Source organism: Limanda limanda, chromosome 2 (assembly GCF_963576545.1).
Source record: "Limanda limanda chromosome 2, fLimLim1.1, whole genome shotgun sequence".
NCBI lineage: Eukaryota > Metazoa > Chordata > Actinopteri > Pleuronectiformes > Pleuronectidae > Limanda > Limanda limanda.
The window spans coordinates 11,544,278-11,572,115 of NC_083637.1; the positions used below are offsets into that span (position 1 = coordinate 11,544,278).

Consider the following 27,838-nt stretch of genomic DNA (forward strand, 5'->3'; position numbering starts at 1 on the left):
CATTTTTAAATCTGCCTTTGTCTTCCATGTTTGTTTAGTTCTCAAGTATTTCAATTTCATTTTTCCGCACAATCCTTCACTTCCATTCCGCTAAAAAGCAGGCTCCAGTTTTTACAATGTGAGTTTGAACGGTGGTCGCTTTGTCTACGTGAGTATTGAGTGTTCTGGCTGATTATAAAGGATCCCTGTAGATTGGTTGAGTTAGACTCTGTGTGTGCCCGGCCTCTTATCTCACTGACAGTGTGTGACCGTTGGACTTTGCCGTGCATTTGGGGGACATGTGTTTTTCACTCATGGTGTGTCTCATCCCCCTTTCAACTCCATTTCTCAATCTACAAATCTGAGCTCTTTTGACTTCTGTTTTTCCTGCTACACGCCACTTTTTATACCTTTTGTAATTCAATCATATATGAATCCTTGTAAGGAAAGGTCATTTAGCATAATTACTGTGGGGATTATATTTCTGTTCTCTGAAGCCGTGAACACGTTTTTTCTCTGATCGGATTCAAATCAAAATCAGATCACAGTTACTTCAGTACTTTTTATGTCTTTATTTCACACTATATAAATACAAAAGTTAATCTGAACACTCCACACCTTACTAAGATCTCACTGCATTACAGGAATAGTCCTGATCTGAACAAACCACATGCAGCGGTGCAGGTTTGTGAAGTAATGATTGATCAGCCGCTCTGCTCCACCCTTCTGACCCGTAGACAACACCGGCTGTCAGCGACCGTCCATCGACCCGTTAGCTTAGCCTCCGCTGCTAATGTGCCATTACATAATGTTTGAGCTTGACTTGGAGCGATTACCACCGCTGTGCAGCAGCAGCCATGTGAACGGATGAATGCTTCTGCAGCAGCTGGAGTTCGGCCAGACAATCCGGCCAATCAAATTGTGTGCACAGGTTTCACCTTTTATGATTTAAACTTGAAGCTTCTGAGAGGAAGAGTCAGCTGGAACATCACAGGTGGTTCCAGAGCAGCTGCCAGAGTGTATTACGTTAATGAGAAATATTAGCTTTGGAGTACATCTGGCCTTTGCTCTCTTGTTCAGTGCAACTTATGAATCAATTGAATAAATGAGATGACACAGAAAGTCACTGTGAGTACGTGAAACATAGGCAATAGTCAGGAATGAAAAAATAAATAAATAAAATTTTTGTTGCTGAAAGTCTTTACCGACTTTGTACGTTTGGGCTTTATTTTATTTTGAATTATTATTAAGCATTTTTCCTTTATGAGAATAGGTGACGAGGGTGAGACGCATTTAAAAGTCCCTGACTGGAACTGTGACTGATTTTAACATGTCATTTCACTCATTTCATCCATGAAACTTTTTCTAACAAAAGATGCCAATAAGTTGCATTATGGGTAATGTAGGATCCAATATTTACCGGACTTAGGGACAAAAAGTCAAAATATCTGAGCCTCTGCCGCTTCCATTCTAATCATTTATTTTTGTTTAGCTCGTCTCTTAATGAAAAGGTCAAATTATGATTCCTTTTTTCCCCTCCTGTCTTCGTCTTCCCCTCAAAGATGGAGTGAGACATCCTGATTGAGTAAACACTGTGGAGGAGTGACTGGAGGGAGCGGCACTCGGGGAGAGAGGGAGGAAGTGTGATTACCTGCTCTCTCTCTCTCTCTCTCTCTCTCTCTCTCTCTCTCTCTCTCTCTCTCTCTCTCTCTCTCTCTTTCTCTCTCTCTCTCTCTTGCAGTCACCTCCCCTCTCTGGGAGTGTACACACTCCTGCATTCTCCCTGTGCTTGTTCACACACGCTCTCGTCTACATGCTGCACACACACACACACACTCACATTCTCCTCTGACTGACTGGCTGCACATCAGAGAAGAAGCTCGGACAGGACGTGAACATTTTGGACAAGCTGCTTGTGTGTGTGTGTAAGTGTGTGTGTGTGTGTGTGTGTGGTTGTGTTGGTCTGCATGTGTGTGGGCTCGGCAGAAGAGGAGAGAGGCTTGACACAAGATAAGAAGAGTGATTTATGGTTATTTTTGAGGGAGGGAGGGATTTTTTTTATTCTTGCCGGTCAGACACAGAGACGTAACTTTTGCTCACTCAAGGACCTGCTGCTCCTTCTCGTGCCCGTGACAACTCACTCGACAGGGTGAGTGCTGCTGCCTCGCACACTCCCTCTTGCTCAATTGCTCACACACACACACACACACACACACACACACACACACACACACACACACACACACACACACACACACACACACACACACACACACACACACACACACACACTGTCCCTATATTTTTTCCTTCCGTGTTGTCTTTCTTTCATGTCCTGCTCTCTGATCAGCCTCCGCAAATGTTCTTATTGATCTTTTACTCATTAGACCTCTGTCCATAAGTGTGTGTTAGTGTGTGTGTTTGTGTGTGTGTGCGTGTGTGTGTGTGTGTGTGTGTGTGTGTGTGTGTGTCTGTCACTTTTTACCCTGGGGATTCAAACTTTGGATTGCGTTAGCAGGACACAGGCTTGGACAAGATGAAAAAAAAAAAATCTCTCTTCAAACCAGCCCTTTGCCCGAATGCATGTATATTTGGAAACAATATAAATAACTGTTCCCTGCGTGGCGAAGCTTTATTCTGCCAGCAGCCGACTTCACTTTCATTCTTGTAGTTAATTATCCCATTGACCCAAAACTTGGACATTCAGCTTCTTGTTCGCCGGCATAAGAGTTGAATCATTTTCTTCTCTTTTCTCATCAACGTGAAACTAAATCCGTTCCACAACAGTGCAAATGACATCATCGTCCAGCGTCCCAGTCAAGGCATCTCTACCCACAGATGGTTATTTACGGTGGTGTCCACCCTTCAGAACACCACCATTCATTGAAATATGTGCCTTGTGGTTTGAATCGCAGCCTGGTTGAGGTCTTTTCATTAAGCTCGAGATCCTGTTTCTCACGTCAAGGTTTATGGACCAATGAGCCACACGGCCGCTGGTCCAAACTGTGAAAGTACAGTCAGGGCCGGGGATCAAACCTCAATACGTTTAACTATTGGCTGAAATCTGCTCAGTCGGGTTGTCAGGCTTGTTGACTTCGGTCAGATTTCTGCAAATTTCTGTATTTTAAAGATATAATATGTAACAAATCTTAAATAGAATGTCAAAAATGATGTTATACATTATCAACATGTTTCCAACAATGTTTAAACCAGAGAAATCCACAGTTTTATTCAAAGAAAGAAAGAGTTTCATTTTGGTTGCCTTTTATTTGCATCATATCTTCTCCATCCTTAGCTTAGCCCATCTCTGCTAGAACTTCCGGGGCAAAATAAAAACTTTTGTTATTGTTTTGAATGAGACCCCCGCCAGCTGAAGTTCCATATTGTACGTTAAACAGTTATTACTGAGGTTTCATATCTTCACCAATATCAAAGTCTTTGAACAGTAGGCATTATTGGCTCATGTGTATAAGTGAGTTAGTGTTGATGTCCTGTTTCCATTTACACTGAGCATCTCTGTGTCTAAGTGCATCCATGATTTGAATCCTATCGTCCTGCGTAATACTTTCCCATGTTCTCCAGTGGTTAATGGAATCACAGCACAGGAGCTATGTGCTCTTACTCAATGGAGGAAGAGTCCCATGGGAAACCAGTGGGTTAATGGGATACCTGCTCACGCTGTAGCCCTAAAACATGGCGGCTGAGAGGGGTTGTGTTTTAATTCCATTTGTGTGTCTGCAGTGGACCACAAAAACAATCAGCATCAAGGGATGATTCCAGTTCAGAATTACTTTTCTCTCATTTTCAGTTTTCAATCTCAATTATCTCTGTTTTCCATCCATGAGTTGATGGATTTCATTCCACTGATCCACGCCCTGCCCACCAGGCTCCTGTCTGTGTTAATCATTAATTCACTTTTATCCCCTGTAAAACACCCATTTACAATAAAGGCCCACTGGGAGAAAATCTGAATTTTTAGTACCAAAAAGTTTAACAGTACATTCAAAGAAACGACAAAAGTTTGAAACCTAGTTTTGAGAAACTATGAAGTTGTGGCCTGGGGCGTAGATCGGATTGTCGATGCCAGGAACAAGTTCAGTTTTCACTCTTAGCTCCATAGAAAATGTGCGTCCATATTTTGTTTCTCCGAATTATTTACGACTCCTGTATACACTGCATGTGTGCACAAAGCCGAGAGATTCCCCAGGTAAACAGTGACTTAAACACACATACACAGACACACACAATGACAAACACACGCCATGGCTTGTCTTTATCCTTTCGTACTCATTCACATGTGCGGCTATTGGATTACCAGTCTGGCTGTTATCCCATTACAAGACAGAGGTTGTAAGCTGTTATCCTCATATGATATCAGAGCGTCTTGTGTCTCCCTCGCAAAGACACACACACACACAATGAATAGGCGAACACATTAACCCGCCTCGGCATATGTTCACACCTGTACATTCCTCGTCTTGGATTTCACTCCGAGCGTTTACAAAATATTAGACGTACGCCTGGAAGAACAGCAGGGGAAGCTGATAGTGGACTCTTGGATTAGGCTCCGTGTCACAGGGTCAGTGTTTTTTAAGGGGAGGAAAAGGAGCCGGGACAAACAAATGCAGGTTTGGTAAATCGGTGGGAGAGTTGGGATTAGCCGATTTCTCTCTGCTTTCCTTCTTTCGTAGCTTCAGGCCTGACGCTGCTTGAGTAACAGATATCTTGACACCAGTAAGTAAACTTTGAACTCCCCCTCTTACAGTGAAGAGCGCGAGGAGTGGCTGCTGGTGTGCAACTTTATGAGTTATGAGGTGCTTCCAAGACAAGGCTACGTTCATGTACACACACACACACACACACACACACACACACACACACACACACACACACACACACACACACACACACACACACACACACACACACACACACACACATACATACATACATACACGAGTACAGACCCACACAAGACGTCTGGCTGAGCAAACCAGTTGTACCATATATCTTTTCTTAAACACCATATCTGTGTTTTCAGTTTAGTTTTATGACTGTTTTTTTTACTGCTCCCATATCGAGGTCGCTGCTGTGACTCACTTAAATAAATATCTCTCAGACGAAAAAGGACTTCATCTCCTTTTGTTTGTTTCACCAGACATAAAGCCTGTCACAGACGTCCTCGAGAAATAAATCAAATAAAAAACCCGCTCTTGTTTTCCTCCAGCCGTCAGTGAACGTGTCTGTCCGTCTTTTGATCAGCAGAAACCGGTGTAAAAATAGCTCCTGACAGTGTTTTTTTCGTCATCAGCTCTGTGAGGCGCTGAGAGACAGGCCGTCCCCCCCCCACCAGGCAGCGCCCTGTGTACCTGCTGCAGCACGGAGCTGAGGGGGGGGGGGGGGGGGGGCTGCCACTGGCCTGATTACAACCTGCTTCAGATGTGACAAGACCTCTTTGCTTTTTCTGCCCTGGAAGCTTCTTCCTCTGGTCTTGTAAGACTCAGCGAAACACGAGCGCTGATTAGATCAACCCAGATGTGTCCCAGCCTGTAATTGCATGGAGCTTACTGAGCACACAAAAATGCACACCCACTGGCTGATGCATGCAAATTGTCAAATGTCGAAATAAAGAGTGAGTAACATTTCAAAGTCTCACAGCCGGTTGATTCATCTCTTGCCTTTCTGGGTGTGAGCCTCATTCGTTATCGACACGTTCAAGGAGCTATGAGTCGAATATGAAACGATGATATGATACAAGATTATTTATTCGTCCCTCTAGGGGGAAATTGAATGTCACCTTCTGCAAAGGACCGACAGCAGGCAAGAGAAAGATGAAAAAACTATGAGGAAGTTACTGTTAAATGTTGGTTTTGTTTTGTCAGGGTCGAGCAGAGCAGGTGTTTATGGATGATAATGATCAGGAATGTGAGTTGGTGACTGTGCGTGACATCACTAATAGTTATCAGAGAAAACACAACTACACCAATCACTAAATAGGAATGTGTCTCATCAGGTCCAGGACACACGAAGAGGTACGTGTTCCTGAGTAGAACTGAACTAATGAATTGATCATTTGATTACCCCAGAAATAAATGGTTAACTTTTGTGATAATTGATAAAAACAAGGTCCCTATTTGAGTGAAAAGTGCTCGTTCAGCTCCCAGGACCATATGGATGTATGATGTATGAGAGTCCGACTCTTAAACACCTGAGCAACAAAGCTCTTCGTCAAGTGGGGAAACATTCCTGTGTGACAGCTCTCCACGAGGGCCTGAGGGCGGAAGGTGAGAGGAGGAACAGAAAACTGAGCTGCAGAGAGTCACTATCTCCACCCGTCCGTTTCTGCTCCTTTGTAATTCTCCTTTAAAAAGATTTTCAAAACCAGACGTTTTTTTCTCAGTTTCTCCACTCGGCTCTGCTGCAGCCAGCCTGCACCATGCTAACCATACACAGCTATTTTTACTCCGCTCACTGTGGATTGGTTGTATTTATTTAGCCATCATCTGAATCACCAGTGGGCAGCCCACAGAAATCAGGCAGACGGTGTCATTGCTTTTCGAGGCAGCGTTGTTCTGGGTGACCTGTGATTTCTCAGAAAACAGAAAACTTGCGATTGGGTTTGTATCTCCTGATGTTTTTGTTGTCACTCGGCTCCGTCTGTTTCTGCTCCTCGTCCTTGTTTGGCTCAATTTGATGCCTTAACATCTTGTCCATCATATTCCTCCACCCTTAATTCATAAGTAATGACCATGCAGCAGGCACGCAGGGAGCCGGGCAGAGTGGCAGAGCAGACATGCTGGCTGGCCGGGCTCGTCCCTGTGGACCAGAGCCACTTATCTCTCACAATAATTACATGTGCGTTGACTGGCTTAAGGAAAGTGGCCAGAAAGAGACCGACGATTTGGGAAGTCTCACAGACCTTCCTCCTTATTTTTGTTGTGTATAATATACTTGATTGAGACAACAAAAAAATAATGCCAATACATCATGATGCTTTGCCTCAGCCTCTTTATTCTGGTCGCTGAGAAGCTGTTTTCACTACTTGATGAAATTCATACTTCAGAATTACTCACATGAAGCAGCACAATCTGGTTTTCTAATTATTTAATACATATGTAGATCTTATGTCCTGGAAGCTTTGTAGTAGCAACAGAAAGAGAAAGTTGGAATGATGTCACTAGTCAACAGTGTTGTGCTGTAGTTCCTCACTAGACACATGTTAACATAAACCAGCACATATATAATTCACAAGTGTCTCTGCTTGGATGAATTTTCCATTTGTGCATTAAAATCCATCGCCCTGACCTTAAATGATTATGTCACAAAGATAGATGTGTTGACCTGGAACTGCCAGACTTTCGGCTCTGTGATGGTTGTACCATGTTCCTGTTATTCTGGAAAACAAGAAATAGTGAGAATCTAAAAGAAAATTATGTGAATAAGCAAAACTTACACTATTGAGAAGGAATTGTGAATAAAGATGGGACTGAAATTGTGCCCATTGGATGGAACACCACCAGACCAAGAGCAATTCTGTTTTGAGACAAGGAGTCCGGAACTCATCACTGTATATTCCATTCCGATTAACAACTGGTTATTTATGTGATGAATATGGTAACTTAACTAGTGTCAAACAAACAAGTGAATAGCATAAAATTCATTGGAGGACTAAAAGTAGAACACTGTCCACATGATTGGGAACGGATTCCCCCCGAAATGAAGGCCCAATGCTTTGTTCCTGGATTAGTTTCTTTATTATGGTGGATGCTGCTCATGTTTTGCAGAACTGGTCGAATCTGCCAGAAAGAAGCAGGACTATAAATAAAAAAGCCCTGTCGCCATAAATGTGTGAAATGGATGATTCTCCTTGACTGACCTATATTTTCCCTCTCTCTGTCTCTCTCTCCCTCTCTGCTCTGTTAGATGACATGGCGTCCTCAGTACCGCAACTCCAAGTTCCGCCACGTGTTCGGTAAGCCCGCCACCAAGGAGAGCTGCTACGATGGCGTGCCAATCACACGCAGCGTCCAGGACAACCACTTCTGTGCTGTCAACCCACGTTTCCTGGCAGTCATCACCGAGTGTGCCGGGGGAGGGGCCTTCCTGGTCCTGTCTATCCATCATGTGAGTGTGTGCAGCACGTGGCTGAGTTTACAGTCTAATATCCATGCATCTTTTAAAGTGGTACATGTAAGATTCCACTCAGACGGCAGGTAACAGATCCAGTGACAAGGTGGCAAGGTGGAAAGCTCCATTTCTAGGCACTTCCTGTGTTCTCACTGAGAAGGAAAAAGTTTTCATATAATCCTCCCTTTGAAACAGAAAATGACTGAAGGCCAAAGTCAGACTTAATATTAAAGTAAAGCAAAACAGATTAGTATAAATATTATTGCTGAAAACAAACAAACGCTTGGACAGATATGTGTGTTTTTTTGGGGGATAAGGAAATCTGTTTTTATCTATTACCTGGGCTGAAATGCATTGTCCTGTACACATCTCATGGTCTCACTCTGCACACACAGCACACCTGGAACAGACAGCTCAGCTCTCAGGATATAAATAGCACACAGCCACAGCGAAGCCAAAAGAACCTCTGAATACCAGGAACCCCCCCCCCCCCCGACAGCTCATTCACTGTAACCTAAACATCACACTTATCTCCCTCAGCTTAAAAGTGTTTCCTCAGACACTTTTCCAAACATTATTCATACAAAACATCATATCTACTGGTGTTGATACTGATCTGTGAATGAACTTGGCCGAACCGCTGCACTCGGCTCAATGTACAGACCCACATCTTCAGAGTGATTCATCAAGCTGAACACCTCTCCCACCTCTCTCCCTCTCTCCCTCTCTCCCTCTCTCCCTCTCTCCCTCTCTCCCTCTCTCCCTCTCTCCCTCTCTCCGTCTGTCTCCGTCTGTCTCCGTCCTTTAAATCGTCTCTGAGTAATCGCCAGCCCTCCTGGCATGGGCAAGAATTGCATATGAGCTTAGGAATGACATAACTCATGTGATGACCCCCCCCCTCGCCTCCTTTCACTGTCTCGAGGTGGTGAAGCTTCAGCAACCCCCACCTCCTCTCTCCAACCGCCTTCACATCCCACCTGTGTGTGTGTGTGTGTGTGTGTGTGTGTGTGTGTATATTACAGATAAGCTATTGTTCTGTGGAGAACGTCGTTAACACTCATAAATGTGACAACAGAAGTGCTGTGTTCCAGTTACCTGTGTGTACTTTACGTTGGCTAGAAGCACAGAAAGTGGTTACATCATCCCCTCCCCCCCCACCCTGTTCCAAACACGCCCTCCGACCTGCACAGTAATGTAGCCTGCAGGTGTGTGTGTCAGTTGAAAGAAGGCTCTGTCTGTACAAACAGTGTAATTAGCCGTCTTGTTGAGGCAGAAAATCCTCAGCAACACTCGAGGACTTTTCCCTGGAAACCGGATCATTGAATAATCAGGGCGTGTGTCATTGGATGGATTTTCAACCTGCCCTGTTTGGTGCATCTGTCTTTAACACTCGGGAATATTTTGTACTAAAGGGGAAGTCCACTATCACTTGCACATCACAAGTCTTTTAGTGACATAATTTAATCAAATTAAGTATTTTGTGGTTCGGAATCTGAAGTTGACACAAGTGTTGTCACTTGAGGCCGAGCTGGTTTGGTTAGAAAGCATCTGGGGGTGTAGAGTCATGATGTGAGATTGTCAGACCTCTTCATATCTGTGTATCTCTGCATATCTGTGTGAGGAGAGCGGCTCCAGGCTTCAACAGCCACTCGAGTAACACATTCGAATCTCAGACTGAAGTGCTAGTGGTTGAGATGCATTGTGGGTAGTGTAGACATCAGTTTTTAGACATTTAAGAGGAATACATGGAATTGCAATCTCCTCCCGTCTGTGTATGTTCATTCTATGCTGCTACTTTAGCTCAGATCTCTAGAAAATCAGAATATTATTTCAAAAGACATCCCATTATAAAATAAAAGGTCAAAACCCTGTTTCAATCTGCTGATATGAAAAGAAGACCTTGCATCAAATGAATGGATTTCCTTTGTCCCCTAAACCAACTGTCTTAGTTTTTATTGTTTGCACTTGGTTGTCTCACAGGGACGGAAACCATTTGGGTAAAAGTAAAGTTTACAGGTTGTTTTTCTTAATTCCTGGAAAGTTTGTAGTTAAGCTATAAAAGCCTTTTAACACAAAGGAGCAATTTGCCCATAAATGGAGTATAAAAAAAGAAGTGCCTGTTTTTCAGCAGCTTAGTCAAGTTACAATAAGTCCAACTGTGACGATAAGAAACAAAACACATTCACAAAATACAAATAATTGGTATAAATTAAATAAAAACCTAAGAAATGCTACTGAACTCAAAGTATGAGCATATTCTAAAGACCTTTCTATCTATTAAATATACCCTGCAACATGCTAGTGGTCATAAGAGAAGCTGCAATTATTGACAAAACTGCACATTAATAAAATATACTACATTATAGTTCTTTATAAAGCAGGTATTACACATGAATATACTGCTTATAAATGCTAATAAAGTGATTTATTGTAAAGTCTTACTGATACTAATGTTTTTGTGTATTTGTCTACCAGACAGGTAAAGTGGACCCTCACCACCCCCGAGTATCAGGCCACAGAGGCAACGTGTTAGACATCAAGTGGAATCCTTTCCATGACTACTGCATCGCCTCCGCCTCCGAGGACTCGACGGTTAGTACACACACACACACACACACACACACACACACACACACACACACACACACACACACACACACACACACACACACACACACAAACACCAACATGTTATCATTTGCCCTGAAATAGTTTAGTGAGGAGTCATTCCTTGACATGCAATCTTTAAAGTCAGAAAGAGAAAGTAAGAGTCAACACACTAACACACACTTTTATAAAACAATTTTTACAAACTGTGTTTTTGAGGCTACATCCTTTATTAGCCATACGGAGTCGACTGCACATCCTAGGATTATTTCCATACTGACTGTTTTACAGAAGTTCTTTTGTGTGCGTTATTTAATTTGGTATTTTGTGTGTTTGTTTGTCTGTCTACAGGTGAAGGTGTGGGAAATCCCTCCTCACGGTCTGATGAAGAACCTCACAGTTCCGTGGAAGGAGCTTCAGGGTCACAGTCGCAGAGTGAGCCTCATCGAGTGGCACCCAACGGCCAACAACATCCTCTTCAGTACAGGCTACGACTACCAGGTAACATAAACATACACACTGACCCTAACGCAGACTTTTAAGCTTTTCTATTAAAATGATAATTAAGTGCTGATAAAACTGCAGGAGGCAGAATATGACACACAAATTCAGTAGGGTTTTTGTTGAGAGCACTTTGACTCCGGATGGGCCCTTATCACCAAAAGCTCTCAATTCATCCGACCTGACATCTTGTGTCGGCATCTTCTTCGTGTATAACTCCACTTTTTCATCTTCTTCTAGTTTTTCAAGCTTCACAAAGGTAGAACCTTTCATGAACACGTCCACTCGCTCCTTCTGAAGTTTCCAGACATCATCCTGCTGTTTTCTCACATACGCTCACTCGGACATTTTACTCAGTCAGTGGCAGGAAAAGTTCCAGAAAACGCTTGGAGTAAATGACTCAGACATTTGTGTTCCCCTCTGGCCAGTATCCAGACTTCAGTGCATGCCTGAAAGCAGTTTAAGGTGACAGTAGATTAACCGAGGAGATGCTGTGACATTAACTGTCAACAAATATATAATACAATGCAGCCAAACAGGTCACAGCTGTTTGTAGCAGCCTACTTCTCTCTTGCAGCTACACCGCAGACCACTGTTTATTCCAGCGTCATCCTGTCAGTAGTTAATACTTTACGAAGCATCACAAGCATTTCCTACCTCATGAATTCCCTTTCACTCGAAAGCTGTGTTCTCGTAGTGGGTGTGACTTTGTGTTGTGATGATGCTTCGAAGGTTAGCATCACACTTTCCAGGACTGTCACCGAGGAATTTGTTGTCGTACACCAGCGATGGCGGCTGTAGATGTAAAGAAACTGAATATTTGCACAGTTCTTCTTGCACTAATGGTTTCCCTATTATGAGAAGAGCTTTAATGCTCTGTGTGTTGGTATAAATGGTCTCAAAAGTGCAAAAAACGCTCTCCTGCACACGTTCCTCAACAAACTGCTAATAAGAACATTTCTGCATGAAAAAACCCTTTACACTCAACTCTATCCTTTGAAATGTTCTATACATCAACTTCGTACATAATGCATTTTGTATGTGTGTGTTTCCAGATTATGATCTGGAACCTGGACTGTCCGGAGCAGGTGATCAAGAACCCCGTGCGGACCATCAGCCACCACACAGAAGTGATCCTCTCCATGTCGTTCAACACGGACGGAAGCCTCCTCGCCACCTCCTGCAAGGACAAAAAGATCCGACTGATGGACACGCGCTCAGGAAACCTTCTGCAGGTAATGCTCAGTGTGTATGTGTGTGTGTGTGTGTGTGTGTTGCAAAAACTATTTAAGGAAATACATTGTTCCTTTTTTGATAATGTTACTTCGGGTTGAGTGAGCCTATGTAAAGTACCAATAATTTCAGTAAGCTATCACTTTTTATTATATATTAAAAATCTGTGAGGCTGAAAAGCATTTCTGTTTTTGTGTGAGTTTTGGGATTTGCATTTCCTTAGATGCTTTGGTTTCTTAGTTTGCTTGAGGTTATTATCTTAGTTGTGTTTGCAGCAAAAGTAAACAGTGTCTCCTTGCAATTGTTAATACAAATTTAAAATGCCTGGGGGATATAAAATTGATATTTAATAGGAATCTAAATCAATCAGATATTCTTCAGTGAAATCAGTAAAACCATGAGCCTTAGTTGTGGTGTGCAGTCTTACAACGTCCAGTGTTGCATAAGTGGAAGTTCCCTGCTACTTGTCCTGCTCCCAGCCAGGACACCCAGGCACTCCTCCAGCACCACACAGCCAAAACTGACACCTCTGGCCTGGCCTGGCCTCAGCATAACTCCACCGACCTCTGGGTCAGCAGCCAGTGACTCATCACTCGTCTGCTCTCACTCCTGCCGACAGCCAGACAAGCACACGTGGACAAATAAGAATCATTTGAACACATTGCAATGATATTGAAGACTACTGCTTTCAGATCTGGGATGTTCTGATGAGTGTTTGGTTTTGCAGGAAGCCAACTGCAAGACGCACAGAGCCAGCAAGGTGCTGATCCTGGGCAACATGAAGATGCTGCTCACATCGGGGGTTTCACGCTGGAACGAACGACAGGTCGCTCTGTGGGATCAGGTAAGAGCAATACAGGAAGTGTCTCTGTGACAGAGTAACCTCATCTCCCTCTAAAGGTCCACTCACTGGCTTTCGGGTGCGTGTCACAGTTTTAATCAGAGAATGGAGCTGGAGCAGGTGTCCTCACATGGGATCACATGACCGAGGTTCAGGTGACGTGACGACACCTGAACTTCGTCTCATGCTCTGCGTCCAATCACTGAACACGACCATGAGATGAGGTTGAACAATGAAAAAGCAGGAAAATGAATTTTCGAGTTTTAAACATTTTTTCACACGTCCTGATCCCATAACTCAGAATCAACTTCTACGTTCAACAAATATCATGTTGTGGTGAATCGAATTTTTCTTTATTTCTTAATCAGAAACATACACTGTCTCCCTTCATTCTTTAGCCTCAAGATACTGAAAATTCACACTCTTCAAGGTTATTTTACTCTTTTCTACTCATAATCGTCGGTACAGGCTTCACCTACATTAATAATTACTGAATGTGTTTCCTGCCCTCCTTATTCATCCATCTCCTTCTGCAGAGATGTATCTACTACAGATGCACAGTTATACGACCCACATAAGAAGCTAAATAAACCCACCAAATGAAGTCATGGTCACTTTATTACATCATGCCCAGAGAGGTCGTGACACCAGAGGAGATTATTTCATCACCCACACCGTTAAAGCCCCCGAGCATCAGAGAGTCAGGATGAAAGAGAGAAAAGACGTAAACACTCAGTTGACAGTTTATTAGATTCACCTTCTAAACCAATAGTTCTATAATCTTCAGAGGTGGAAAGTCCTATTTATGCAACTTAACACTTCTTCTCCACAACATTTCTGAGGGGAAACACTGTTTAATCCTCCTTGGTTTGTCATCTATAGTTCATATTTGCTTTTCATATTAAAGTAATGCATCAGTGTTGTATAAGCCTATGAAATACAGTGGATTAGTGTTCACTAAATAAGTCAGTTCCAATGTAATCAGTTTATCAGACTCAGAGGTTAGAAGTTTTAAATTATTCAATACATCTCAAAAAACAATAATAATACTGATGATATGAATGATGATAATATATATCAGTCACATGAGCCATTATTTTATCTGATTTAATATTTAAAGTACATTTCATTTATAATATTTTTCTAGTTTAAATTAAGTAAATTTAAAATACATAGCTTTAACTTGTAATGGAGTACTTAAATTAATTACTCCTAATGACGCTTCCAGCTTCTGATGCACAGCTCTGCCATCTACTGGACAAATTAGTGAACAACCACTCCTCGGTATACCTTCATATGAATTCACAGAGCCTGAGTTAAAGTGGAGCCAGTTATTCTCCTCATGATGATGTCAGTACCCGGATCTCACCTGTTGGTGTGTGAGCGTGTGGCTGTAGCAGGCCGCTGTGTTTTGGTCAGAGTGTATCGTGGGTGGAGGATTACGGCTGAAGCATGGATTAGGGATTGAGCACTCAGTATTTTTAATGCAGCACCGCAGAGTGCTCCTCATGCAGACATGGATTTAAATGATTCAGGATTTTTTGATATGAGGGAGAGCTGTACATGCCACTGGTGCTCCAGTTGTTGTTTGGATCCAGCTGTTGATCTTTGTGTGTTTTCTGTAGGACGACCTGTCTGTGCCTTTGTTAGAAGAGAACCTGGACGGTTCATCGGGAGTCCTCTTTCCTTTCTATGACCCTGACACACACATGCTCTACGTGGCCGGGAAGGTGGGTCCCTGAAAGTAAACAGAAACTGCACAAACATTGCGTACACAAAATACTCGGCAGAATATGAACGGTACAAATGTTTCTCCTGTGTCTCGTCAGGGCGATGGGAATATCAGGTACTACGAGATCAGCTCAGAAAAACCGTATATCCACTACCTAACAGAGTACCGCTCACCCTTACCGCAGAAAGGAATGGGTAAGGAACACACACACACACACACACACACACACACACACACACACACACACACACACACACACACACACACACACACACACACACACACACACACACACACACACACACACACACACACACACACACACACACACACACACACACACACACACACACACACACACACACACACGCTCACACATACACACACACACAAACACACACAAACACTCTCATCCCTACTGGTCTCTCTACAGCTGTGAGGACACTCATAATGCATTACCTAGCACCTCACCCTAACCATCACAACCAAATCCCTAATCTGAACCTTATCCTAACCTTATTCTAAACCTAACCCTAAAACCAAGTCTTAATCCTCAAACATCCATTTGAATTCACAAGGACCAGCTAAAATTGGCCCTCATAACTGTAGAAAGACACACAAAAACACACACACACACACACACACACACACACACACACACACACACACACACAATGTTAAAAAAACACCAAGAAGTTTATCTTTTCCTACTACTGGACAGATTACCACACAAGAACCCATTCAGTTTTAGGACAGTTCCAGGGGGGGGGATCCAGAAATGTTGTTTTCACTTCCATAACATGGCATGACAGGATGTTTTTCAACATTTTTGTGAATTCCTAAAGAATTTTGGTGCAACTTGATTAGATTCAAGGGGACTGTGGTCTCTGAGTGACGTTCTAGTTTTCTTAATTTAAAATGAATGAAATGTAAAACCTGTCGATGTCAGTTTAGAAGCGACACCTGCCTCATGGCTGCGCTGACACTCCTGCACCTGTAAGCAAAGTTGTTGTGCAAATAAGCCAACCATATTTGCATAGACAAACCAGGTGATCAGGCTGGTCCTACATCACGTGAAATGATGCTGCAGGAGATGAAGCCTGCAAACATCCTGCAAGGATGTTTTTAAGCTTATCCTGATATTTTGCTTGGTGAAGGTAGAAGTACAATAGAGACGGGGGTTTGTTTGGGATAATAAACTGAATGTACTGTGTGTGGGACGAAACAGCAGCTGCTCTCCTTTATTTTGCCATTTACTTTTGTGGACAATCACATAATAGAACTATTATGGACTGCAATATAAAAGGGTGCAGGATGTCAGCGTTTTAAAAATTCATTTATAGATTAGATTCTTTTCTATCATTGTTCTCTTATAAAAAACATCTTGTAACTACACTGGCACAGAGTAGATTGAATAACTCCGTTAAGGGCCAATGGTCTCTGTAAATTCAATCAGGCTGCACCAAACTCACCCACTCATAGGTATTAGTTCCTTGAATAGACCTGATTTTTTAAAACCAAGATCCATGAATTATTATCTGGGAAATCAGTAAAATTACAAAACATCTTGCAGTGTTAAGACAGACTGTGGCACGATTGTTGTTGTCAGTGAGCAGCAGGTCTGCAGACACAAATACTGTTAATGAGAGAGGAGAGAGGAGGGTTTCCCGGCTGGGGGGGGGGCTACAGTAACTCTGATAACCACTCTTCACAACTGTGCAGAACCATAATTTCAAAGCGTCAGCCGGCCAATGCCAGCATCTTCTATCGGCCACTTCTCTCTGATGTGAATCTAGTAGAACACCTTTGAGATGTAGAACAGGAGATTGAATTTGCAGCGAATAAATCTACAGAAATAATGTGATTTAATCCTGTCATCTTGGAATCTCAAAGGATTTTTTATAATATCGTCTTATAATCAGTGACAGGAAGAACGGAGGTTGTCTTGAGCGCAAAGGGAGAATCTACTCAGTATTAGTCTGGTGTTTCTAATAAAGTGCTGGTTCAATGTATCTCACTGTGACAGCACAGGTATCATGGAGCCCTGTAGTTCAGCAGAAAATAGAGTTAGTCACAGGAGCGTTTCAAGGGACTGTGTGCTTACTGTGCTTACACATAATGAATAGTAAAGGTTAAGTGCCATCCCTCAACACCACCTCAGGTAAACACACACATTTAGAAACCTCTGTGAAGCCTTCGGCAGAAAGCTGGTGCCACAGGGGCCTGGTCCATCAGCTGTTCTCACGGCAACCCCTCTCCCTGGTTACTCAGCATGTGTGTTCTCCCCCAGGTGTGATGCCAAAGAGAGGCCTGGATGTGAGCTCCTGTGAGGTGTTCAGGTTCTACAAGCTGGTGACAATCAAGAGTAAGATCGAGCCATTGTCCATGATTGTTCCTCGCAGGGTAAGAGTACACTGATTCACACAAACTTTGAACATAGCGTCAGTTTTTGGTTCAATACATATTAGAAAACTTTGGTGATTGTGTGTAACCATCTTGTGTTTGTGTTTGCAGTCAGAGTCGTATCAAGATGACATCTATCCCATGACGGCAGGGAACAAGCCTGCGATGACTGCAGAGGAGTGGCTCAGTGGCATCGACAAAGGTCTGAACACATTCCTGCACGTGTGTGTGTGTGTGATGTATTTTTGTATTCTCTGGCGACATGTACAGGTTTGCAACTCATCTTCCTCCTCTTCGTCTTCCAGGCCCGGTGATGATGTCTCTGAAGCCCGGAAGTCAAATAGCCGAGTCCTTCTCGGAGATGAGCAAAGGGCTGGGACACCCACTGGACACGCGCAGGTCTCAGAGCCGGCCGGGCATGCTGCAGCTGGCGTACATTCAGGACCAGCTGGGGAGCAAAGACGGCAAAGAGAACAGCGGCAACGGAGAGGATGACAGGAGCCGGCTGGCCGTCAGCAACGGAGAGGACCTTGGACTCTGCTCTCCTCCGAGGACAGAGAACGAGGTGCTGAAGGTTTTTAGTGTCTCCACCTGTAGGGCTGTTCTCTCCTTTTTTTTTATCACAGAGTTTATACAACATTTTAGTTTTGACAATATTCCAAGGATGTAGGGCGATGCTATTTTTAAATTTTATTATCATTATTTCTATTTTTTTTAATTGATGGCTATTTGGGTTGGTTGGTTTTCAAACATTTAAACTGTACAGGATCCCTACAGGATAAACCCTAATTAGTTTGGTAAATCTATTAATTTAACGTCACCATGAGGGTAAAGCATCGAGGCTGCCATCGGTGGAGTCCTTTTTCTGCCCCGGCTATAAACCAGGGAACTTTGGCGTGTTGGTTAAGGGAACACTTTTAAACCTATTTGTTTAGCTTTGTTTTCCTGGTACTCACTGTATGTCGAGTAATGCTAAACCGGAATCAAACTCCTTGTATGTGCAAACACACATGGACCAGTTCTGATTCATATGCTGATGAGATTCCTATTTGTGTTTTTGAGAAAACTTTACCTCTTGACAGCTACTGGATCTTTACGTTGCAATTTGGCTTTTATGGCAGCAGCACAGTGAGAGAACACTGTGCAGTGAGACTTTAGTGAGTAAATCAGATTAAGGGGACCTGTCTCCCTTAACTCCTGTAAAAAAAACAACAATGTAAATATATTGTTCCTGTGTTTCGTCCACAGTTGCTTCTCAAGTTCCACAAGCAGCAGGAGGAGATCCGGCGGCTGAGGGAGCTCCTCAACCAGAGGGACGTGCGGGTCAAACAGCTGGAGCTGGAGATTATGAACGTCAAAAACATCCAGCCTCAAAGCGCACTTTAAGATCTGCCCGACCTGCAGAGTCCCCTTCACCTCCTCACGGGACACATGCATCACTATATAAACTTACTAACCCTACTCTGATGGCACCGCACTCTTTTGCAGGGTCCTGAATCGCTCGCTTTCCCGATGAGACGAGACCCCATACTCACAGCACAGGGGGGATTCCAACCTGGACTTTGTGTTTTTGCTTTCTTTTGTCTTTTCTGTCACTTCTTCACAAGATGCACATATTCTTTGTTCATGTACATACACTTCAACACTGAGTCTTACCCAGCTGTAACAAGTTTTAAAAACTCTTTGCACCTTTTGACCTTTCCCCTGTTTTCTTTTGTACGCTCCACAGCTATGCAAGTGTGTTGTACTAGCTTTTTTTAATGCTCTTTGTAGCTGGGAGGTTAACGGGTGGGTGTGTGTGTGTGTCTGCCTGCGTTGACTGACTGATGCGGCTGTCTTGTCTGTGTGTGGTTTGGGAATTGTTGCAGGGCAAGAGCAGACGTCCTGTGTGATTGTAATGACAACGCTGAATTAATTTTCTATGCTTGGTGACTGTTTTTTCCATGATGTAAACTACTGTTAAATGGAGACGTCTCTGAGACGTTTGGACCGGGCTGTACTGAATGTGTGCTTGGATGAGAGTGAGCTAAATGAATGAGAAAATCACGATCCCGGCTGTTCCATTGAGCTGCACATTGTTTGCTGAATTTCTTTTATTTCTGAATGACTGGACAAATATTGACAAATCAATGTTTCACAGCAGCTATTGTGTACGCCAATTCTGTAACTGATGCCATGTAGCAGTTTTGATCTTAATTTTTTTATATTTATTTTAAAATACAGTCAACAACAAAAACAAATCATAATCCCGATCTTGAATTCATGTTTGTAATTTGGGGAAAAATACATCACACAAAGTGTTTAGAGGCTGCTTGGTTTTTTCCTGATGTGAACTCACTGTGAAGAAATGGTTTAAAGCCATTATAGAGATCTGCACCACTTTAAAGCTCCTGGTTTTCAATGTGTTTTCCCACAGAGTGCCTTTTTACTGCCCTTTGTAAAACTATTACACGATATACTGAGGTTTTCTGTGCGTAGATGAAGCTAAAACATCTCAGACAGTCAGTGGAGTTTGAATAAATCACAACTGATTAAGATTATGAACCCTGATAAACATGAGATGTCACTTCTTGCAGGTTGAGGTTCAGTCATTAAATTCTAGATCGGTTAAACTGGCTGCCATCTAACATGGTACGTTTGTTTGTAGTTTTCAACGTCTCGCTCACATTACATTTATGTAACTTTGGTGATCCGGTAACTAGCAGCATCATCAGGTCCAAATTTGGACTTGTCCATTACTGTGATTCAGGACCAAACTGATGACATCATCCTCAGGTGTTCTGCTGTTACAGGTCATTTGCTATTGTAAGTATGCTAACATGCGAATCTGATATTTTAAATGTGGTTAACATTAAACCTGTTAAACGTTAGCATAATAGCATTGACACTGATTACAGTATGCCAGCATGCTAACATGCTATTGTAATATGGTAAAAATGCTGAACATATCATGGTCATATTAGCATATTATCTTTGTCATTGTGGTTCATTTGCATGCTAACATTAGCATTTAGCACAAGGTACAACATAGAGCCTCTAGCAGGACACTTACAGCTGTATCTGGTTCCTTTGTATCAATGTGTTTCTCGCTGTATTTAACTCACTGAATAGACAAAACAACATAGCCAGACCTGGTTATTTTACCCACTTTGTTCAATGTAACAACTCTATCTAAATATATCAATATCACACAAGTATAGTTATACAGTAACAGGATGTGATGTCACCCATAGTGCACACGCTCAAACAGAGGCTAGAAAAGAAAGAGTAAAACTTTAATTGTCGATGCACAGGGCACATTAACATTGAGCAGCCTGTAGGTGTATCCACATAAACCAGGCATATTAAAGGCAAGAAAAGAGAAATAAACAAATATAAAGCATTTAAAGAATATATTATATAAAATATGTTCAGGTGTAACTTATGCAAACTGAGATAGCTTATCGTTATTTGCATTTTGCTTTAACCTAAACACATTTATCGCAGCAGCTTACTGGAGTTGCAGGAAGATTGCTCTTCTGGATGTTTCATGTATGCTGACCATTTACAGAAATGTAGTGAGTTATGATTTGAGTTGCTGCATTTTTGTAAAGCTGAAATTCAGAATTGATCTTGTCTGTTGACAAATCAATCTCCACTCAAGATCCACTTATTCTGGAGCTTTCAGTGGTCTTCATCAGCAGAAGAGGTCTGTGAGTAGACCTGGTGCAGCTTATTACGAATGAACTCAGGCTCAGCTTTTAAGTCAATAACATGAATAATAAATGTTCAGAATAATGGATTATTTCAACAACTACAGCTCAGTGACAACTGAGCAAATTTCTTTTCTCGTTTGCTCATGAAAACATTATGTTCAAAGGCTCCAAACAATCAAGTTAGTGAATATTATTCTGCCCAAATAAGGATTTTTGAATAACTACAGCTCAACATTTACTTGCTGGTACAAATAAAAAGGTTAATTGTTTTTAAGAAGGTGTACAGAGGTTCCAAGTATGATATTTGAGCTGAGAAAATATATTGTGTGTGTGAGGCTAGTGGATGAGAAATTATCTTAAAGGTTTTGTTCTCTTTACATTTAACATCTTATCAGATATGATAGTGAACTTATAAAAGCTGTGTCTGCTTTTAGAGGCTTAGAGCCGCAACAGGCTTTCAGTTAAACATTGTAAAAGTCTTTTTACTCTGAGTCGCTGGTGAAGACCATCCTCGTGGCTTGTAGAGGTACAGTATGTTTTCCTCAAGGAACTAGCGCATGGTGTTCATAGTTTGTGCCACGGTGCAGTCGGACCAGTTTGATCCAGCGGATTTGACCTAAATATCGTTTTTAACAAGAAAAACATTCCCTTTTCTCTCACTAACTTGTTGAGAGAATAAATCTGCTGATAGACTTGTAAATAAGCATAGATATCACTGAAATGCTATCAGGGTACACATATACTGTAGCTGTTAGTAGATAACCAGCCCAATACAGGATGAGAGAATACACAGTATCCACACCTGCATTGTAGTCAGAGGCACAAGCTCCAGAAAGACTTTCTAGATTTGGCCACTTGTAAAAAAAAAAAGGTAACACATGAAAACTGCCAAACCGACACCCACACACTGGTTTCAATGCAGTGGTGCTCCGACCCCTATGACCTCTGTCAGGACAGTTCTAGCACAGCTTCATCTCTAGCTTTTGTGTAGGAGCAGCAGCTGCGTCCAGCCAGGGTCAGTCCCAACCCCCTCCGCTGTTAGTGGACAAGTTTCAACCCTTTCCCATCAACTGCTGCTTTGACATTAGTTCCAGACCTGATTGGGTCGTTCTTTCACATTTAACAGTTTTAGGTCACCGCTTCTTTCCTTTTCTGTCAGAACAATTTCAAACTGGCGATTCATATCCACTTTTCACAGAATTTATCCGACTGGATCTTTACCTATTAAAATACATATTGTCACGGTTTGGATGAAGGAGATGGACCCAGATGCAGAGATAGTTAAAAGGGTAATTTAATAAAAGAAGTTCTTTAACTAACAAACAAAACCTTAACACTAACACTAAACAGGTAACAAACAAAACAAAAGGAGTAGCAAACTGGAAAGACAACAGGAGGAACAAAACACAAGTAAGCTTACACTAGGTTCAGGAGACCAGGACAGCAACCAGAAACACAGCAGGAGAAAAAGCAGGAAAAACAGACAATCCGACAGAGGACAAAGGGAAGACAGAGGTTTAAATACTCAGGGGAGGCAGGGGCAATTGAACACAGGTGTAACACATGAGGGCAGAGGAAGACAATCACCGACAGGAAGTGAAGACAGAAACAACACACAAGGAACAGACTACAAAATAAAACAGGAAACAGAAACAGAGTGCAAACATGAAAACTCAAACAAACAACAGAGATCTACCAAACAGAAAATACTTTTACAATTAACTTAAACATGCACTAAAGTGCCAGATCCTAACAGTACCCCCCCCCCCCCAAGGGCCGGATACCAGACGGCCCAAAAAAAACAAAACAAGAACCGAGACGGGTGGGAGGAGGGGGAACCGGAGGAGGGAATCCGGGACATGAACAGAGTCCCGGGCAGAGTTCAGGGGCTCAGGAGGGCGGCGCCGTGGCCGCTCAAGGGCAAAGTTCTGTGGCTCGGGAGGGCGGCGCCGTGGCCGCTCAAGGGCAAAGTTCTGTGGCTCGGGAGGAAGGCCCGGGGGCCGGTCAGGGGCAGAGGGCAAGGGCACTGACCTCAACCCCAGAAGTGGGGCAGGAACCAGTGCTGGCACCACGAGGAACTCTGACGCCGGAACCAGAGTGGCGTCCGCAGGAACCCTCCGGCGTGGGGCAGGCACTGGGGCGGGGACAGGAGCAGGGACTGTAGCTGACACCGCGAAGACCTCCGACGCCAGAACCAGAGTAGCGTCCGCCGAGACCCTCCGGTGTGGGACGGGGACTGGAGCAGGGACTGGAGCAGGCACAGCGAGGACCTCAGACGCCAGAACCAGAGTGGCGTCCGCCGGGATCCTCCGGCGTGGGACGGGGACTGGAGCAGGGACTGGAGCAGGCACGGCGAGGACCTCAGACGCCGGAACCAGAGTGGCGTCTGCCGGGACCCTCTGGCGTGGGACGGGGACTGGAGCAGGGACTGGAGCAGGCACGGCGAGGACCTCAGACGCCGGAACCAGAGTGGCGTCTGCCGGGACCCTCCGGCGTGGAACGGGGACTGGAGCAGGGACTGGAACAGGCACGGCGAGGACCTCAGACGCCAGAACCAGAGTGGCGTCCGCCGGGACCCTCCGGCGTGGGGCGGGGACTGGAGCAGGGACTGGAACAGGCACGGCGAGGACCTCAGACGCCAGAACCAGAGTGGCGTCCGCCGGGATCCTCCGGCGTGGGACAGGGACTGGAGCAGGGACTGGAGCAGGGACTGGAGCAGGGACTGGAGCAGGGACTGGAGCAGGGACTGGAGCAGGGACTGGAGCAGGGACTGGAGCAGGGACTGGAGCAGGGACTGGAGCAGGGACTGGAGCAGGGACTGGAGCAGGGACGGCGAGGACCTCAGACGCCGGAACCAGAGTGGCGTCTGCCGGGACCCTCCGACGTGGGACTGGGACAGGAGCAGGCACCGCGAGGACCTCCGACGCCAGAAGCAGAGTGGCGTCTGCCAGGACCCTCCGGCGCGGGACAGGAGCAGGGACCAGAGGCTGGAGGCGGCTGGGGCCCAGTCGAGGCTGGAGACGGCTGGGGCCCAGTCGAGGCTGGAGACGGCTGGGGCCCAGTCGAGGCTGGAGACGGCTGGGGCCCAGTCGAGGCTGGAGACGGCTGGGGCCCAGTCGAGGCTGGAGACGGCTGGGGCCCAGTCGAGGCTGGAGACGGCTGGGGCCCAGTCGAGGCTGGAGACGGCTGGGGCCCAGTCGAGGCTGGAGACGGCTGGGGCCCAGTCGAGGCTGGAGACGGCTGGGGCCCAGTCGAGGCTGGAGACGGCTGGGGCCCAGTCGAGGCTGGAGACGGCTGGGGCCCAGTCGAGGCTGGGGCCCAGTCGAGGCTGGAGACGGCTGGGGCCCAGTCGAGGCTGGGGCCCAGTCGAGGCTGGAGACGGCTGGGGCCCAGTCGAGGCTGGGGCCCAGTCGAGGCTGGAGACGGCTGGGGCCCAGTCGAGGCTGGAGACGGCTGGGGCCCAGTCGACGCTGGAGACGGCTGGGGCCCAGTCGACGCTGGAGACGGCTGGGGCCCAGTCGAGGCTGGAGACGGCTGGGGCCCAGTCGAGGCTGGAGACGGCTGGGGCCCAGTCGACGCTGGAGACGGCTGGGGCCCAGTCGAGGCTGGAGACGGCTGGGGCCCAGTCGAGGCTGGAGACGGCTGGGGCCCAGTCGAGGCTGGAGACGGCTGGGGCCCAGTCGAGGCTGGAGACGGCTGGGGCCCAGTCGAGGCTGGAGGTGGCTGGCGCCCAGTCGAGGCTGGAGGTGGCTGGCGCCCAGTCGAGGCTGGAGGTGGCTGGCGCCTGTGAGCATGCTGCTGGAGAGAGAGGCTTCTGCTATGGATTCCCCCTCTCCAACGTCCACCAACCACAGCAGAAGCCTTCTTGAGGCTGCGGGGTCCACCAAATGCCAGCCGGCTGCCCCAGTACGGGTTGGAGGATGAGGCTGGAGGGTTGAGGTACTTTCTTAGTCGGTCCCGCACCTCCTGGACGTACGGGACAAAGTGACTCACCCAAGGCCGATCCTTTAGCCATGCTTCCACCACCGAGATCTCCTCCAGGGTCTCTGACCTGCTCTCGGGTCCCGGTGTGACCAGCTCTTCCACCAAAAAATCTAAATAAAAAACTTGATCATGCAAAAAACTTAACTCTGCTGAGTCCATATTATGGTCGGATTGTACTGTCACGGTTTGGATGAAGGAGATGGACCCAGATGCAGAGATAGTTAAATAAAAGGGTAATTTAATAAAAGAAGTTCTTTAACTAACAAACAAAACCTTAACACTAACACTAAACAGGTAACAAACAAAACAAAAGGAGTAGCAAACTGGAAAGACAAGAACAGGAGGAACAAAACACAAGTAAGCTTACACTAGGTTCAGGAGACCAGGACAGCAACCAGAAACACAGCAGGAAAAAAAGCAGGAAAAACAGACAATCCGACAGAGGACAAAGGGAAGACAGAGGTTTAAATACACAGGGGAGGCAGGGGCAATTGAACACAGGTGTAACACATGAGGGCAGAGGAAGACAATCACCGACAGGAAGTGAAGACAGAAACAACACACAAGGAACAGACTACAAAATAAAACAGGAAACAGAAACAGAGTGCAAACATGAAAACTCAAACAAACAACAGAGATCTACCAAACAGAAAATACTTTTACAATTAACTTAAACATGCACTAAAGTGCCAGATCCTAACACATATTTGTACATTTATGGTATATCTGCCTCCCAAAAGCCTGCCTGGAAAAAGCCATGGAAAATAATAATTGTTTAAAACGTGTGCCAAATGTGTGCATTTAAAGAACAATCACAGTTTGAGGAATTCAGTGCCTGAGGCAGAGTTTAACACAAATAGATTCTAAGCCTGTAAGAAATACAGTGCATCACAGGATAGAAAACAACAGCAGCTGCCATTTCAACACTATCTCACAGCTGCAACAACTTTACACTCACATTTACTGAATCTTCATTGATATAATGAGGTTATTCATTGACAGAACTTTTTTCACAAATTCAAAATTATGCAGCAAACCAAAAAACATACATTTTTCTTATCCCTCTCTGTCGAGGTAGTTTCTTCTGAGATTGATATATTTCTACTTTACTCCTCTGGCTGATTAGACGCCTGCTCAGGTTGAAGTTATAGGTGGAGATGTGTTGGAATACATCTCACCAACAATACAAATAGTCCTAACACAGTATGTTGATCTACGATTGGTTTACTTGTAATGATAAAATCAGCTGTATGAATGATTTTTCATGAGTTCACCCACATTATCACAGATTGGGTTTTAGGAAAGGAAACGTCTAATGAATCCAAACCTAATTCTTGTAAAACAGGAAATATAGGATTAATTTATATAAGGGAGTAAATATGGCTTTTGCTGTATCAGCCCTAAATCTATATATATGACCCTAAAAAATCTCTTGATTGTAAACCTCCAACTTCATTTAGATGCAATTATAAATCACTGGAAAACAGCTGTGAACTGATCAATGACTGAATTTGATTCCACGTTTACTTGTTGTGTGAGCAATTGTGTTAACTGCAAGCTAATGTCTGACATTACAAAAACCAATTGATCACCTCAATGCCAACAAGATCAGAAATACCCAACCTTTAATTCTGTGAGTGTGTAATTTGTACCATTTGCACCAGTCCAAATAGAGTGTAATAATTACATATGCCATGAATTAGTGAGTCATTGAAAGTGTTTTGTTTTTTGTTTTTCAAAGGCACCAAATTTTATGAATGAATCATCACAATGTTTTGTTTGATTGATATTAATCTACAGAAAACTGTAATAGTCCAATGCGGCAAATGATCATTATTGTGTTTCTCTGTTATGAATGTGGCCACTACCAAGACATCACAAAATAACCAAAACTGGAACAATAATATCAATCTTTTCCTAATCAGCTGTAATATTCAGTGTTTGAAAGTGTTTGAGTCAATAAACAATCTCAAAATGCAGTTATCAGGATGTATTCCAAACTGTCTGTGAAAACTGTTAAAACAAGTTAAACTATATATATAAATGTATTAATAACAAAGTATAATTCACTTTTTGTGAAACCCATTTGTCTGTTTGTAGACCTTCATAGTCTACTTCAACAAATCAACTGAAAATGAAAAATGCACCAAAAATGATATTTACCAGTTTCTTTTACTTGTTTTTACAAAAACAGTTTCCTCAGTTAACTGTTGAATAATTGGAGTGAAAATAGACATTTCTCATTTGTACATGATTGTCTGTATTGTGTTTGAGTTAGACAATAACTATGAGCTTTTAAGGAACCTGGAGCCTTGAGATTTGCAGCCATAAACATTTAAAAACAAATAAGTTGTACTTAAAAACAGAGCGATACAGTTTCGATGCCATTTCTGGACTTACTGTGAAATGGTGCTTGGTATCCTGGGACTACATTGCTTTTCTGTGAAGTGAAAAACTAGTTGGGACAGAAAGTGTTGCACACTGCAGACAACAAGCCACTGCAACCTCTACCTGGGGGAAACTCTTTTGTATTCTGTCAACTTGGTCTTAAAACACTACTCACATGCTCGTTTGTCCTTTCAGTTATTGGTCATTTTAAACCCTTTGACTCCAAGCTGACAAGAAACAGAGTGGGTGCATGCTGCGGACGAAAATGTGGACTCCTTAATAGTTTCTCTTTCTTCTTGTGATTAATTCAAATTCAACAACCTGGAAAGACTTGACTGCTCAGACCCA

The 27,838-nt window shown here is 44.0% G+C and overlaps 1 protein-coding gene across 1 annotated transcript; it reads left to right on the forward strand.

Annotated features, from left to right (window-relative positions):
- Positions 1-1,745: 1,745 nt before the first annotated feature.
- Positions 1,746-20,293, forward strand: coro2aa (coronin 2Aa). Its single transcript, XM_061083818.1, has 12 exons — positions 1,746-2,128; positions 7,903-8,103; positions 10,582-10,698; positions 11,065-11,214; positions 12,270-12,449; positions 13,175-13,291; positions 14,914-15,018; positions 15,118-15,214; positions 17,311-17,423; positions 17,535-17,625; positions 17,729-17,988; positions 18,672-20,293. Exons 2-12 carry the CDS (start codon positions 7,903-7,905, stop codon positions 18,807-18,809), a joined length of 1,569 nt encoding a protein of 522 aa, XP_060939801.1. The 5' UTR covers positions 1,746-2,128; the 3' UTR covers positions 18,810-20,293.
- Positions 20,294-27,838: the final 7,545 nt, after the last annotated feature.

Bases quoted from the DNA above. Each gene is read 5' to 3' on its own strand.
- coro2aa (XM_061083818.1), top strand. From the start codon at position 7,903: ATGACATGGCGTCCTCAGTACCGCAACTCCAAGTTCCGCCACGTGTTC. The intron at 8,104-10,581 runs GTGAGTGTGTGC...TTTGTCTACCAG, and splicing joins TGGTCCTGTCTATCCATCAT to ACAGGTAAAGTGGACCCTCA. The intron at 12,450-13,174 runs GTAATGCTCAGT...TTGGTTTTGCAG, and splicing joins GCTCAGGAAACCTTCTGCAG to GAAGCCAACTGCAAGACGCA.